At 38.3% G+C, this 15,060-nt stretch overlaps 1 protein-coding gene across 2 annotated transcripts in view; it reads right to left on the bottom strand.

The window, feature by feature from the left end:
* Positions 1-378: 378 nt before the first annotated feature.
* Positions 379-15,060, bottom strand: part of EBF1 (early B cell factor 1) — a 263,104-nt gene continuing 248,422 nt past the window's right edge. For both annotated transcript variants that reach the window (XM_026063502.1, XM_026063503.1), the window contains exons 8-12: positions 12,675-12,740; positions 11,895-12,072; positions 10,129-10,308; positions 6,275-6,469; positions 379-529 (exon numbers count right to left, since the gene is read on the bottom strand). In XM_026063502.1, coding sequence (XP_025919287.1) covers positions 498-529; positions 6,275-6,469; positions 10,129-10,308; positions 11,895-12,072; positions 12,675-12,740 — 651 coding nt within the window. In that variant the 3' untranslated portion in view covers positions 379-497. The remainder of the gene's footprint in view (positions 530-6,274; positions 6,470-10,128; positions 10,309-11,894; positions 12,073-12,674; positions 12,741-15,060) is intronic.

The raw sequence follows: 15,060 nt of genomic DNA, 5'->3' as shown, positions 1-15,060 counted from the left end.
ATGACACCACTTCATTTTTCTTTACACAGCTTTTTTTTTTTAAATCATAAATTAAAAATGTGGAGTTCCATCTCTAGTGTCCCTCGCATAATTGTATGACTTATAAAAGACAAATGGTGTTGAGTTAAATCAAGCCTTAAAAAAAACACAAAAAACAGAAGAAAAAAAATGAAAACAAAAGCAAGCCCCCACCCCCGCAAAAAAAGTGGATTTTTTTTTTTTTTATCAACATACAATAAATATATCTCCCACGTATTTGGGATGGACAACTTGAATCAACACCTTGCAATTGCAGATTGTTAATTTCAGTATTTGCAAGGATGGTGATTTTTGTTTTGTTTAAAAATCCGCAGTTATTGTAAGATTCTTCTTTATTTCTTTTTTTTTTTTTTTTTTAAAAAGGCCTGAGTAAAAAGTTCCACTCTGGGACTTGTATCAGATTCTCTCTGAAGCAGAATTCAACCTCTTCATTAATAAAATTCTTCAAGGCAATTCTTTCACATGGGGGGAACAATCATGCCAGATATAGCTGTTACAAGGAGAGGAGAAGGAGAGAGAGGAAAAAAAAAAAAAAAGGACGTTACTTTTGTGCATTACAGAGCAACTCTAAAAATCCTCAGCACTTTTAAACATTTACTAGCAATGTACTCAGCTGTACTGTGAATTTAATTTATATTTAAGTATCATCCCATAGACACAACTGTGTATGCATTAGCCACAAGAAACCTGATTCTGATCTGAAAGTGGTTTAATTGTGAGTGCCTCTGCTGAAATTAGTGATTTTCTTCCAGAATAAATACACTTCACCTGATGATAGCAGAATCTGTTCCTAACTTAATTTTCTGTTTTTTAGATGCAAAGTCTGACTATTGCTAAAAATGATCAGGAGGCTTAAACTTGAATCAGACATCGCCATGCATTCTATTACTTTTTTAAAAGAAAAGCAGATTTTTGCTCCACATATGAGTGGATGGCTTGAGTCCCATAAGCCACCAGTTTTACAGATACCATAATGTGTTTGTCACATTATACACACTGACAGCGGATCATTTTCTTAGCTCAGTTTTCTCTTACAAGTTCAGTAGTCAACCTTGGGAATTTGTGCGTGCATTTTCGGGGGGGGGGGGGCTGAAAAGGACTTAAACCCTCAAGTCCATTGCTCCAAGTTACAGTGGAAATCTGTCCTTAATTGAGGGTTTAGCAGACCAGCATCTCATGGTTTTATCGTGCTTGTAGAAGACCTCACCATCTACATTAATTCAGTAGTATGTTAATGTTGATTTAGAAAGTCCTCACTGTTGGTTAAGTTGAATCATCAGTATTTCTTTATTATACCTCCTAACCTCATCTTCTATGGAATCACCATCTCTCTTAAAGAAGAGACATTCATTAAAAGTCAACAGGTACAGTCTTCCACCTAGCCTGACCTCCAGCTTGGTCTCCCTCTGTTTACCAGAGACTCTCTACAGATCAGACATACCAAGTGCCCGAATGATAGACTGTGAGCAAGCACATCACTACAGGAGGTAGTCATGTAAGTTTATGATGAAAGCTGCAACAACAATGCATCTTTAAAACACTAGTTGTACAGTTATTTGCAAAAAAAAAAGTAGAAGACAGATTTGCCTTCAGGTTGGCGGCACTTCATGGGCACATTATTTAAATGCTAGAACTGCCTGCCATCTCAGACATCTGGACATGTAATTTCTTAAGGAAGAACTCAACCCTGTGACGGGTGCTGATTCATTGTGGTTTAATTACAGCTGCAATTATTTGATAAGAACAGAGCCAAAGTAAAAGACTCACAGATTTGGGGTTGGAGGGGGAGAGGAGGGAAATGTTTTCTCCACAAACACCACCATATGTGCAAGAATTACTAGTCTAATCAGCAAGGGGAGAACAGCTCGAGTAAACTGCACTGATTAAATGAAATAAAACGAGAGAAGGAGAGAATGCAAAACACATCCACATGTTTGCAACAGGCCATCTTCAGAGGTGACATGTTGCAACTATACAGCAGCATTTCAATTCTTGGAATTTATCATCCAGAAATGCTTTTATGTGGAATCACTGTACTGGTTGTTTTCACTCCACCTAAGGGCTCTTCAAGGAGGTCGGAATGAAGATAAAAGGGATAGAGAGGCTAGTTACCTTGCTTTAAGCCTTACAGGAAGGCCCTCAAATAAGCAGTAGAGAGGACACCACTGTGTCTTAGATGCTACCAAAATGTGACTATTCCTTGCTGTGGCACTACCCAGCATGGTGCTTCTTGGCTCCACCAGAGGTAATCTGAGGTTTCACTTTCATATTAAGTCCACAACTTTGCCATCATATCATCTCCTTCATCTCAGATCATAGGCTGACATTGATATTGCTTTTTTTTTTTTTAAATCCTTGCCAATTTTATAAACAACAGTGGATGAAATAGCAACAGCCTTGTATTTTTTTTTTAAAAAAAACCTTCCCATAGGATTATTTTTCAAGATTATCTCAAATCCTGAGTGCTCACAGTTGGGCTGTCCCCCACAGTACATGCAAGCAAAAGAGTGGCAAACCCTAAGCCAAGAAGTGCTGGTGCAGTAGCCCTGCTGCGCTCACTGCTGTGCTCCTCAGCTGCTCTCTACTCTGCTCTCRGGCTTCTCACGCCGTGTGCCAGGGTATTCACATGACTTTCCAGCAGCACTTTCAGCAGTGTAACTCACACACATCTCTCCCTCCATCCTTATCCCTGCTTCCTCAAAGAAGCACCTTCATGGAGGGGGCAATAAAATGGGCCCTGACAGAAAGGGAGACAGTCAACCAGACTGCAGGTGTCCTCTTGGCCTCCTGTGAGGCAGCCACCCTCAGCTAAAGGCGAGACTAATTTTCACTAACTGAAAGGCTCATTTGGGCAGGGACCTAAGACAGGTTCTAATTTCAGTTCACCTTCAAGTTCATTGTATTACATCGAGTAATTTGAATTGCTTCTGTTTCTTACCCAAGGATAATAATATTTATTGCTATTAATAATGCCCTTGGAGATTTATGGATGGCAATTCTTCAGAAGAACACAGACGTGGCACGACAGTGCTGGGACATCAGCACTGTACGTTGCAGCACAGAGAAGAACAATACTGAGAAGAATACTACTGCTCAGGTGAGCAAGGAACAAAAGAGCTGGGGATGGATAGAGTCTTCCTATATGCTGTGAGTGCAAACGAGCAGAATTGAATGGATAATTAATTCTCTGTGAGTACCACTTCAAGATTTTTTGTCCTTTTCATCCCTTTCTAAACTCTAAATTTAGGCAAAATTTAAAACAAGAAGATTCTTCAGAAAATGATAAAATATTTTTCCTCCAAAAAACCTTCTCAGTTAAGAGATTCATTTTAAAAAAATGAATCAGTTTCACCAAAAAGTTGCCAAGAATTGGCTCTGTCTTGGGACAGCACAGCTGTCTACCCTGGATAAACCCCCAAATGAAGCTGGCATAATTGCAAGTCCTCACTTCCTGACTCAGACATTTCCCCATAGTTACATGTCAGCCATGCACCTTTTGCCACTGAAAACAAATGGTACAGATGTAGATCTTTGCTCAGTTTTTCAAGGCATTAATGTTTTTGAAGAGCTCTGATATTCTGAATTAAATTACAAAGCAAATGGCAAAATGATATTCTTTTCTGCCTAAAAGCCTTGATATTTCCATTCTTTCCAAGTCTTCATTTATATCACTCTACTTTTATTCCGTAAGTGCTACATCTAGTCATGTAAATTCTCTCAGCTGTAGCATGTTATTGATCCTGAAAACAGAGCTATCAGTGGGAAACAGTGTAGGTATGAGATCACAACATCTCCAAAAAGGGAGGGCAGAGAGAGGAAAAACTCCCACCAATGGGCATTATTTCCCCCATCATATACTAATTTGTATTTGCTGCTAGCAAATTACAGAAATAATGTATTCCGAGTTTTACAAAATTGCATGGCAAAGAGAACAACAGATAAGGATGGCTGTTGTTTTAGTGAGTTCTGCTGATATCTAGGCTACATAAGGAAAGCTTGATTGCTTTCTGATGTATCCAGAAGCCCAAGAGAGATAAGACAGCCTCCTTATACACGGTTGTTTATTTAAGCAATAAGACACAACAGGCAGCGCATTTCTGAGTGATTATTACCAGCCTCGGGTAGTGTCAGAAGGCACAGGGCTAAAGGCTGTGTGTCTTTAACTTACCAAGAAGTTCAGCGATGACCTAGAAATGAACCGTCTCTCTCGGTGTCTCATTCCTATTATGAAAACTGAATTGCTAAATAAAAATTAGGGGAAACACTCAAATCTGTGTGGTTTCTGGGCATTACAGATCTGGATGTGACATAATGAGGAGGCAATCAGTAATCCCCAGTTGCGTCCGGCACTCTCAGCTCGCTCCATAATTGCTTTTCATAATACAGTATGTGGAATCTGGGAATTCCACGTCTTGTGAAATGAAAAACAGTGCTTTAAAAAGCCTTCTCCTGTTACTCGCTTTTTCTCTCTAACCCAGACACCAGGCTGGGACAAGGTGACAAGAAGAAAGAAACATTAACATGTTCAAAAGCTTCTAGCAGCCAACTATTAGTTCCCTTCTTGTTTGTTTTTTTTAATTCAGAGGTGAAACATTTTAAGCTGGCGCCATTAACATTTGCAGCAAGTTGGCAGTGCCAAATTTTTGAAACACGAAAAAATGTATTTTCTAAACACCATGGCTCATCTAAAGTCTTTGTTGTGCTTTATTCCCAACACCATCTGTATTTATAACAAAAAGTTCTGACTGAAGGCAACCATGTTCTTCGGCTTATATGTTCCTAGTACTTTCGCAGTTTCTCTGTGTGTGTACGTTTGTGTGCACATCTGCAAGGATTCCTCCTCCCAATTTACCGGTGTAAAATGCCCTGAGGACAATGCTTCTCTTTAGTCACAATAGATCCGAGCTTTTATGAATGAATTCGTTCCACTCTGCCTGCATATAGATTTTTCGGCTGTAATGGTGCTATCAGCATTATGACCGCAAGCCTGGCGTCTCTCTTTTCAGAGGCCGTGGAGTGACATGTGGAGCCTGGGGAACGGTGCCCTCCCCCCCGTGCAGAACAGCTCATTCTGAATATGGCTTTAGCAATAAAGGATTTTTRTTCTCGGCTTGGTGCTCTCTGCATAATTTGCACAGGCACGTGGAAAGGAAAATAGACCTCAGGTCTGGGAGAAGCACAGTGCATACCACAAAATCTTTCCCACCTCTGGCACAGTTGGAGGCAGCTGGCTGCATCTGCTTATGAAAACTCCTCAGTCTAAGTGAGCATGAAAACGTCTCTCTCAGCACACTAATGTGTAGTGAGGTAATTATACAGGAAGGTTTAGGCACAGTGATGTAAAATAGGCTGAACCAAACAATGAAATAGGCAGCACTGGTCCTTGCAGCATCCTCAGTCTGATGAGCTTTTTTGTCTGCCACTCCCTTGGCTTGCATCAACACTTCAAAATGTATTTAGGTGCTAATACTGGAATACTTTGTAATGAGAGGGGAAGGGACACTGAAAAGGAGCAGCCCCCTACTACCAACAGTTGAAGAGGCTTTCAAAGAGTCACAGCACCATTTAGGGAATTAACTGGCACACAGATACATTAATCAGTGCAAACTAATGTTTGCCCTGGTATGAGTTAAATTGGAAAAACGCTGCTGTTTTAGTTTGTAATGTGTCTTCTATTTATTAAAGGCAGAGGTTTGTGCAAAGCTCTGTAACAGTCTATTTGCTCTCAGTAGGATTTCTGCACAAGTGTACTATGACAAAGGAAAAAAAGGAAGGGAAGATTGAGTGACGTACTTCAGGAGAAGGCCAGCCCCTGGAGAGACCCTGCAGTGGAGTACTTGCTAGAGTCCACAAAAGACTGGTCTGATAATGGACGACAACAGGGAATAAGAAAGGAAAGAAAGAAAAAGGATGGCATTAGTAAGCTGAAATATTACTCGTCTTTATCAAAACAGTTGGTCTGTGCTTTAAAAGACACAGCCTCTCAATTTAGCAGTATTAGTTGAGTTAGAGATGGAGTGGTTGTCAAACACCTGCAAGGTACTAGGTGGGCTGACAGGGGATTCGTTACTTTTTACAGGAGGAAAGTTTAGGACAGAGACCACCAGGTATCCCCCACTGACTTCCATCCCCTGTGACAGCAGCTGACTCATTGTCGCTTAGAGCATGGCAAGGCGCTGGGAACTCATGGTTTGGAGAGCAGCCGTCTTTGCTGCCAAAAGTTTTTGCCACCTACCTTGCAGGCTATTGCCGTTGGTGCTGGTGCAGGTGGGAGGAGGAGAAGTTTGCGGTCTCACAACAGGCGCAAAAGCACTCTTCTGTTTCACCGCTGAGACCATGTTGGCTGGTGAGAAGGAGAAAATCCCAGAGGAACTGCTACAGTTTGAGGGGAGGCTAGTGGAGGAGGCCATTGTTGGACTTGATGGCACAACTAAAGGAAGAAAAGACCCCCAAAAGGGATTCCTTAGTATTAGATAATTGGCAGGCTGTAGAAACAAAAGACTCCTGCTTCTTGGATGGACTGAGTCTAATTTCAAAGGGCCATGGCCTTTACTGCAGTTAGATTTCTGGTTGTTCACAAAGTGTAATCAGCCACTACAAGAAACCTGCCTGGGTTTTTTTGGTTTTGCAACTGTTCAGGAGCAGTAATTCTAGGTGCTCTCATAGACTCCTTTAATTCTCTGTTACTGCAATCCTTTATTCTCACAATATCCCTGGCCCACCAGCCTATTTCACATTATTCCAGTGACTGGTAACAGACACAGCTCCCATCAGAACTTGAAATGGTTTTGTGTTCACTCCTGGATTGCACAACTGATGGGTGAGCAGAGTGGTTACAGTACAAATCAAGAGTTGGAATTTTAACTTGGAAAGGTCTAACTTTTTAACAGGTCTCCAAAACCACTTTTCTGAGCAGTGCTTGCCTTGTAGCAAGACAGCTCCAGAAAGACCTATTGGATTTCATACAAACCTGCAGAAGGCAGAGCTCTTAGCAGTAACCCAGCCAATCTGCTTGTCTAATGTCAGCAAAAATGGTTACAATTTCTTCCTCTTCTAAACACTACACAGACTAGGTTTATAAGAAGTTATCTGGAGAGCTAGATATACATACATATTTGCTTTTTTTTTTTGGTTCAGGAGAGGTGAAAAGGGGAATTGAAAATTGCTAAAGTTATAACACAGAGGCTGTCCAGCATGGAGCACCCAGGGAGATGGCCACTTTGATAGCTTTTACACCTTTGGTCTCCTGGCACTAGTGTTTTCAGTGTCTGTTGCACAAATAGATGTGTGGATGACTGACAGAATTCACACTTTCTTTTACCTCCCAATGGGTGAAACCATTAAATCTTTCTCACAATGGCCACACATGTTTTCTCTGTTATAATGACCAGTATCAAGGTAGTCTCCAGCTTCCATGTCTCCATCAGCTTTGGAAAACTTTCTCCTGTGGAGACCTCCCAGGAATCCTCAGCATCATGAAAAACATTCATATTTCTCGGGTGACCATTTTATTTATGCACAGGGATGGAGCTAGCATTTCAGATCTCACCTAAGACTGAGGATTTTGAAAATGGAAGCCTGTTTTATAATGGGCAAGCCAAGCAGTACTCCCAAAGGATCCATGACCTGTCTGAATAGAGTCAATACAACTTTTCAAAGCCATTGATTGGAATCTCTGGATATAGCTAAGCAATGAAGCTAGTCTGATTTACATCAAATGAAGATCTGGCTTTAAGTACAAGATTGAATAAAATGGGAGTCTCCAGTTTTCCTAAACAGATATAGATGTTTTTAGACAGGTCTCTCTTTTTTTAAGAGCTAAACTAACTGTTTAAAATGAAAATGCTATATTGGAGGTTCGATTTTTAGATACGTATATCCTTAAATATCTAGTATTTTACTTATAGTGCAATATATATCTTTGGTTCATGTCTTTATCATTGAGATTTTAAGTGGGTTTGTTTTGTAAAATAAAGCCAAATACTTTTATTGTCAGACGGCATTCACAGTTTCCCCTCTTTGTCCAAAAAAAGGCAAGGACCAATTCTTGGTAAGAGCTCATGCTTTCATTCTTCATCTTGCTTAAAAACTGCTTATATACATGAGGAGGCAATGAATAATTAAATATTATAGAATAAAATTCATATCATTTGGGCTTTTAATTATTATTTTATTTGCATTTATGTAGATAAATATCACCATATTTGAGTTCTTATTTGAGAATCTGATATCATATTTGTTAACACTGAGGAAATCAATTAATGGAAATTAAATGTTCAAAGTTTCACAGTCTGACAGATACAATCTTAGTCTGAAGTCACTCTATGTCTGGAAGTACTTGCTAAGGGAGAGCAATCRAAGCACCTAAATTGAATTGCTACTATACAGCAATTAGTTTATTGATTTAATTAAGAATGCCACCTTTTAATTTTCAGGTCATGATTGAAGCATTTTCTGATTCAATGGATTAGGCATTAGCAGAATGACAGATCTACCAAGAAAACCTCCCAAAACATAAACAGAATAAAGAACCAGGGCTGGGAGGTGAAGTGCTATTCTAAAGAGGACTTCGTTCATAAATATGAAATAATACACTGCTAGAGTATTTTAAATGCATTACTGGCATCTGCTTCCAAAAAGAGATGTCTCATCAATCATGTTATATTATGAATTCAGATTGCACAGATTCTGTGACAGTAAGTTCAACTTAATAAGTAAGGTACTTTGTAATACTACTTGCTACATTATGATTAGAGTACAAAAATAATAACTGGTTAGCAATTCCCAGGTTATAAGTACTAGTTATGTGGGCAAATATTTTCTTCTAAATTTGCAGCAGCTAAGCTATGTTATTTTTTAAATCAGAGTTATTATCCTCTTTTTTATTCTGAATTCTAGCAATGCACTTCAAAATAACTCATTTCTGCTGTTAATATCACTGAACTTAAGATCTGCTGCATAAACTTTGATACGTTCAGCATTCTGTTTGCCTTGTCCATGCTAGGATCTGAGTCTATAAACCTATTTATATGACATGACTTTCTGGCCTGATTCTGCCTCTAGCTTTCTACAGATGTCAGTGGAATCTATTATGCAACATGAGTAATGTCTGAGGAATTGGGCAGGTCTATTCATTTAATTTCCTCATCTGAGTAGTGATTACTGATCTATGTGAGCTGTGGAAGAAGAGGTTCATAGGCCCTTACCAGTAGAAGCATATTTATATTTAAACAGGTCACTAAACCTTTAAAATCAAAATGCAAAAAGTTAGTCCTATGCATAAATATTTTTGTAACTGGGATTGTAGACCATACGCTCTTTATGCCATGTAATATATGTCTTCTGTGACTTGAACCTTTCTGGCACTCACTGTACAGACACTAAAATACAGACAAACTCTAAGTGCCATGGTCATATTTTACTGACTAATACTAAGCTCTCAGTGAAGTCAATACCTACTTACAAAGAAAACAGAGTATAAGCAATTAAGATTAGGCCCGACGGTAACTCATAATTTCTATAAGGTTATGAACACTTTTGTTCAGAGGTCTTGGAAACATCATCATGCTTATGGAAACATCAATCTTTGCCAGTATTATAGTAAACTTTTCTGCCCTTGATATCTTACAGTTGGAAAAAACTATTTTTCCTGTAATATATCATTAGCCTTCTTTCCTACCCACTCCAATAAAAAGAAGTTGTGTACTGACAACTTTTGATCCACTCCAACAGAAATTAAGTCACTTATGCCATCCCGGTTTCTAGAATTGGCAATGTTGAGAACAGTGCTTCTTATTTACCAAGCACAAGGAAAGTTATGAAACTATCAACCCAAATCATGACTGACATTATTCTTTTTCAGCTCTTATGAGACTCCCAAATAATAATAATAAAACAGAGAAGAGCATTGTTGGCAACAGTAATGATGTCYTTAAAGTGCTTCAAAGGTCAGTGCCTTGGGGAGGAGAGAAAGGACCAAGCTCTGCTTCAAGTGCTCAAAAGAGAAACTAAATATTGAGTATCACAGAAAAGTCACCATCTCTTCCTAATGAAAATGTGCAAAATACAGAAGAGCCATATCATACTCACTGGCATAGGGAGAATTGGCAGCAGATCCATTCAGGAAGGTTGGAGAACCGCCTAAATTTGACATTCCAGCATTCCCATAGCCATTCATGCTTGTTGTGACAGAGTTATAATTTGTCTGCTGAGGGGTGGTGCTTGGCACATACCCATGAGGTGACACGCTGCTTGAGTTGCGAGTAAAACCTTTTGTGGGGAGGGAATACATTTAGAAAGCGGAATTAGCCCGAGAACAGTTTCTAAAACAAACAGCGACAAGCAAGTAACTCAGGCCTAGCAAGGCAGCTGCCCGACTCCAGCCGCGGTGTGCATGGAGAGGGCTAGCACCGACCACCACCACCACCACCACCGGACAACGCAGACTGCGAACGCTCACTGCTTGGGTCATTGCTGATGGGAGCATGAAGAGGGAGGAGGAAGGCTACCAACTCCGCAGCTCTGCGGGAAATCCATGCCTTCTAGCAGAGATGACCAGTCGGCATTATAGGAACACTCACTCTAAAAGAGCTATTTGTAGGAAACTATGTGAACTTTATCTACATTTTCAAAGTGAGAAGTAATTTAGGGTGCCCGACTTAGGGTCTGTTAAGAGGATGTGACTTTGGTAACTCTCCTCTGATGTCCCTCTCACTTAATGTATCTCAAATTAGACGCTCACTGCACACTTTGGAAAATGTAGGGTATATTCCTTATAGTAGTAGCATATCTTTAGTCTTTCTGTTCTGGTCTGATCATTATGTTGGTAGAAACTGACCGGCAAATTTGGCTCAAAGTTAAAATCTGAATTTCCACCTTATTCTGAAAATGAGAGTTGGGGAACCTCATATTCAGAGATCCATAATGAGGGTTTGTTTCTAGAAGCACAGAAATACAAAATGTGTCTTCACTCCTGGAAAATGAAATACCAACTTTTCTTCCTATCACATAGTATGTCTGTAAAATGCTTGCTATCATCTAAAATCATTTCTTGGTGTAATTTTTTAGTGTAATGCTCACTAATTTTTCTGCCTGTCTGGAAAACAGCCTCATTCTACCACTTTCTCATTAAAATGGATTTGAAGTTGGATAATAAATAGACTTGAGCAAAGGAGAGGGGAAAATTGCAAAGGGTATTTTGCAAAAATGTTCTTCACTTTTTTTTTTAACTGTAGAAATTAAAACAATACTGATTTTATACAACATGAAAAATACTTTATTTTAAAAATGAGAGAAGCTCTGAAAATGCCTTTGTAAATATTTGGGTTTTTCCTACTTTCAAAATTTAGAAAAATCTAAAAATCTGAAAAATATCCATCAGTGCTAATAGCATGTCTCTTGCAAAACAAAACAAAACAAAAACCAGACAAATACTCAAGGGATACATTTCTGTTATAAAGAAATACTACCTAAGGCCCAAACTCAGAAACTGTGCATGCTCGGGGAAATCTATAAGCAAGTACTTAAAATTAAGTACAGGCTCGAGTCCACAGAAATCCTTTTAAAATTAGTGGGATTTAAACACAAATGCAAGTGTTAGTCTGAGTTAAAAAAAGAGATTTAGATACATGCATAAGTGCTTTTCCTGAATTGGGGCCTATGTCACTAAATGAAAGAGGGTCTCCAGACTGTATTGCTTAATTGAAAGATTGTGCATGTGGTATGGGACGGTGTCTGCCTAGGCATGCTCCTAGCGTTCAGTTCTGAACAGTTGCTCTTTGGCCTGTTCTGCGCATGTTTCCCTGACTTTTAGCAGAAAAGATTCATAAAGAGAGGAAGGCGAGTCTTCTCCTGACCCTGATTGGTGGCCTGCGAGGCTTCGGAAACATTGACAGCTAGTTGACCACTAAAGGAATTCACTCCCATCATTCCTGCATGGACTGACGTGTTAGCAAGGGCGGGGAGCTGGTTGTGATTGCGGGGAACACTGTAGAGGGCTTCTGCGATGTCTGCTGCTCTTTTCAGGATTATTTCCTAGAGGACAAGAGGAAAAAAAGAATAAAAGAGTTACCAATTAGACTCTGACAAATCTTTTCTCTGATACTCAAATAAAACATTTCACTGTCCAAAGGCAAAAACTAGATGCTTTTCTTTCTAAATCAGTTGGCTGACTGACAGTTAATGTTTATAGATCTGCTGCCCCCATGATAAATCCTGACATCTGTGGTAAAAGAGTTGGAAGTTTCAGTCCCAGTGGCCAAATAGCTGTATAACAAGACCAACTGGCAAAATGGGGCTGGAGCCCAGACTTATTGCACCTTAGGGCTAAGATATCTTTACAGTAAGATTGAAAAATCACTGGTGGCAAGACATAATGCATATCATTACCCATATTATACAGTCTCTGGTGACACTGGACAAATGTCTCCAGGGTTAATAACATGGTGTTTTTCCAAGCACTAAATTCACACACTTTAAAAAGAAAACAAGAAAATTAACCCCTGCTCCAGATGTGACACTGCCCCATATATTTATTTTTGTTTCATATTGTAGCATCGTATACCTTTAGCCCTTGATATATCTATACATCTAAGAAATAGCCATGTTTTAGAATTGCTCAAGTAGAATGCATTTACCTGGTTATTATGTGGCATACCATAGAGTGCTTCTACTAAATCAGCAGCCCTCTTAAGTATTACTTCCTGTCAATATAAAAAGAGATGTGTTCCTCTGAGTTCAATAAAGTCTTTGTGGGGGAAATAAATGTTAGAATCTTTTATACTGTTCTATTAGTTGCACTGTGTTTTGTTTTGTTTTTTTTTCTCCCACCAGGTAGACCTTAATTGTAACAACTCTCAGCAACCACTGAATGGTGTTAAATCACTAGTTCATCCTATTCACACACACACTTAATCAAGTCAAAAGGTGAGAATCATTGGTGCTGCAAAATAAAATACATCACTCAATTGTCTCTACCATCTGCACTATAAACCACTCATCAGTTTATTGCAGAATACAATTCCTGAGGTCATTTGCTAGATTACTGCAATCAATGTCATTCAGAGCATGTTATGAATCCCTTCAATGTGTTTATTTTATTCTTAATTGCATACTGCAGGAATCGTGACCTTACCCAGCAGGCCACGTTCAAAAGATATCCAGTCAGTCCTATGCTACTGGTAATGTAACATCTCAACTCCCTTGGTTGGTATCCTAATGCAATGGGTCAGAGCTAGGATCCATGTATACAAAATGATGCATAAGAGGAAAATATATGCAGTATGAGGGAATAGCCCAGTACCATGCAGGGTTTCCTGCGAACATTCCCTGAATGGACAACAGTATTTAAAATAGTCTGGGATTTAGCTCTCAATTTTGCGCATAACTTTACTTCTTATTTATTTATTTATTTATTTGGTTCATTTTCCTATTTGTTCATATCTTTTAATTTCTTTCTACTCAGTGGTGTAAAGCATTCACCTCTCCTCTTCTTCACTTAAACACTTATAGTTTTTTAAACTGGCATCAAAATAATAACAGCATTTCTTCTGTTCTTACATTTTACAGTGCAAAAAACCCTTTAGGAATAATCCTGAAAGAAAATCTAAAAATGCATTGCAGAATTAACCCAGAAAAAAACTTATTTTCCTATTCTTTCAAAACATCTAGCAGATCCCCAATTGCCTGATAAAAACCAATCTAGACCATCTTTTAAGTAAAACAATATATTTTTGCTGTTTCCAGTGCCTAAGTATTGCTTTAATACACAAACATGATGCTATTCACCACAGCATATATCCGCAGGTAGCTTACAAAAATAGTACCATTTCTGAGAATTTTACAGTTTTCTACAAAGTTAAACTTTTTAACTTAAAATATTTTACACAATAGCCATATTTTATACCAAAAAGAAACAGTAAAGTTCAATTTTCATATACTGTAGACTCTGATCAGAAAATAGAGATATAATTGCATTCATTTTGCTGTCACCATAACCTCTTCAAAAATCCTTGAACAACTCTTCAAATGACAAGCTTTTAGATGCATATTAGCATTTTTTTCAATTTTAAATTCTCTATAATATAAGATAAAATAGTTGTCATACTGTAGTAACTACTTATGACATATATAATGTCCTAAATTCAAAAATGAGATGGAGGATTTTTGTACTCCCAGTAAACATTTAGGCTTGCCTTCTGATGCACACACCCTTCTTTCAGAACACACATTTAAATTATTTTCCACATATGAGTGAGATGCTTTATATAATTGATGGATTTTTTGAATCAGTATATTTAAAACATATTCTGAGGAGTCAGGTTGCTACAGCTTTTTCTTTTTTATTTTTCTTCCTTTGTGTGTGTGTGTGTGTGTGTGTGTGTGTGTGTGTGTGTGTAGCTTGACCACAACAGTTAGCAATATAATCGTGGACAGGCAGACTACAAACTACATCCAAGTAGAATAAACCCCTGTTGCTTTAGTAGAATCATGAAAACACTAAGTAGCCCTTTTTGCCTCATGTGGAAAATACAAGCTAAAGCAGAACAGAAAAGACTTTATTGAAAAATGTTTGTTTTTTCAGTCCAAGATTTGAGAATTGAAATTATCGCACAGGTGTTTGACTTTGCAAAGTAGGATTTATTTCACTTCAGTAAAAAAAAAGTGTTTGCACTATATATTTGACTAATGCAAAATTAGAAAATTATACAGAGCCCACAAACTGCTTTGGAATACTGTTAACCTAAGCTGTCATTATGCCAAATTAAAAAAAAAAGAAAAATTAAATAGTCAATTCTGCTATACCTGAATAATCAGAGTTATTGTAATTCTGAGCTAAACAGCTCAGACTGCATCTAAAAAGAGATTGAAGACCAGGTTAAAAAAATGAGATAATTACATGGAATCTTACAGATGCTCTACCTAATATCAAACATATTCCAGTTCTTAAAAATTGGGAGTTATTTGATGCCATATCATACTGCATGTAAATAAAACTAATTGTCATCATGGTTTATTGAAGTA

The sequence above is a fragment of the Apteryx rowi genome, unplaced genomic scaffold, assembly GCF_003343035.1.
Source record: "Apteryx rowi isolate R43461 unplaced genomic scaffold, aptRow1 scaffold_2, whole genome shotgun sequence".
Classification (NCBI taxonomy): Eukaryota; Metazoa; Chordata; class Aves; order Apterygiformes; family Apterygidae; genus Apteryx; species Apteryx rowi.
The sequence above is the reverse complement of the archived record's forward strand: the minus strand, read 5'-3'. Positions and strand labels throughout refer to the sequence as shown.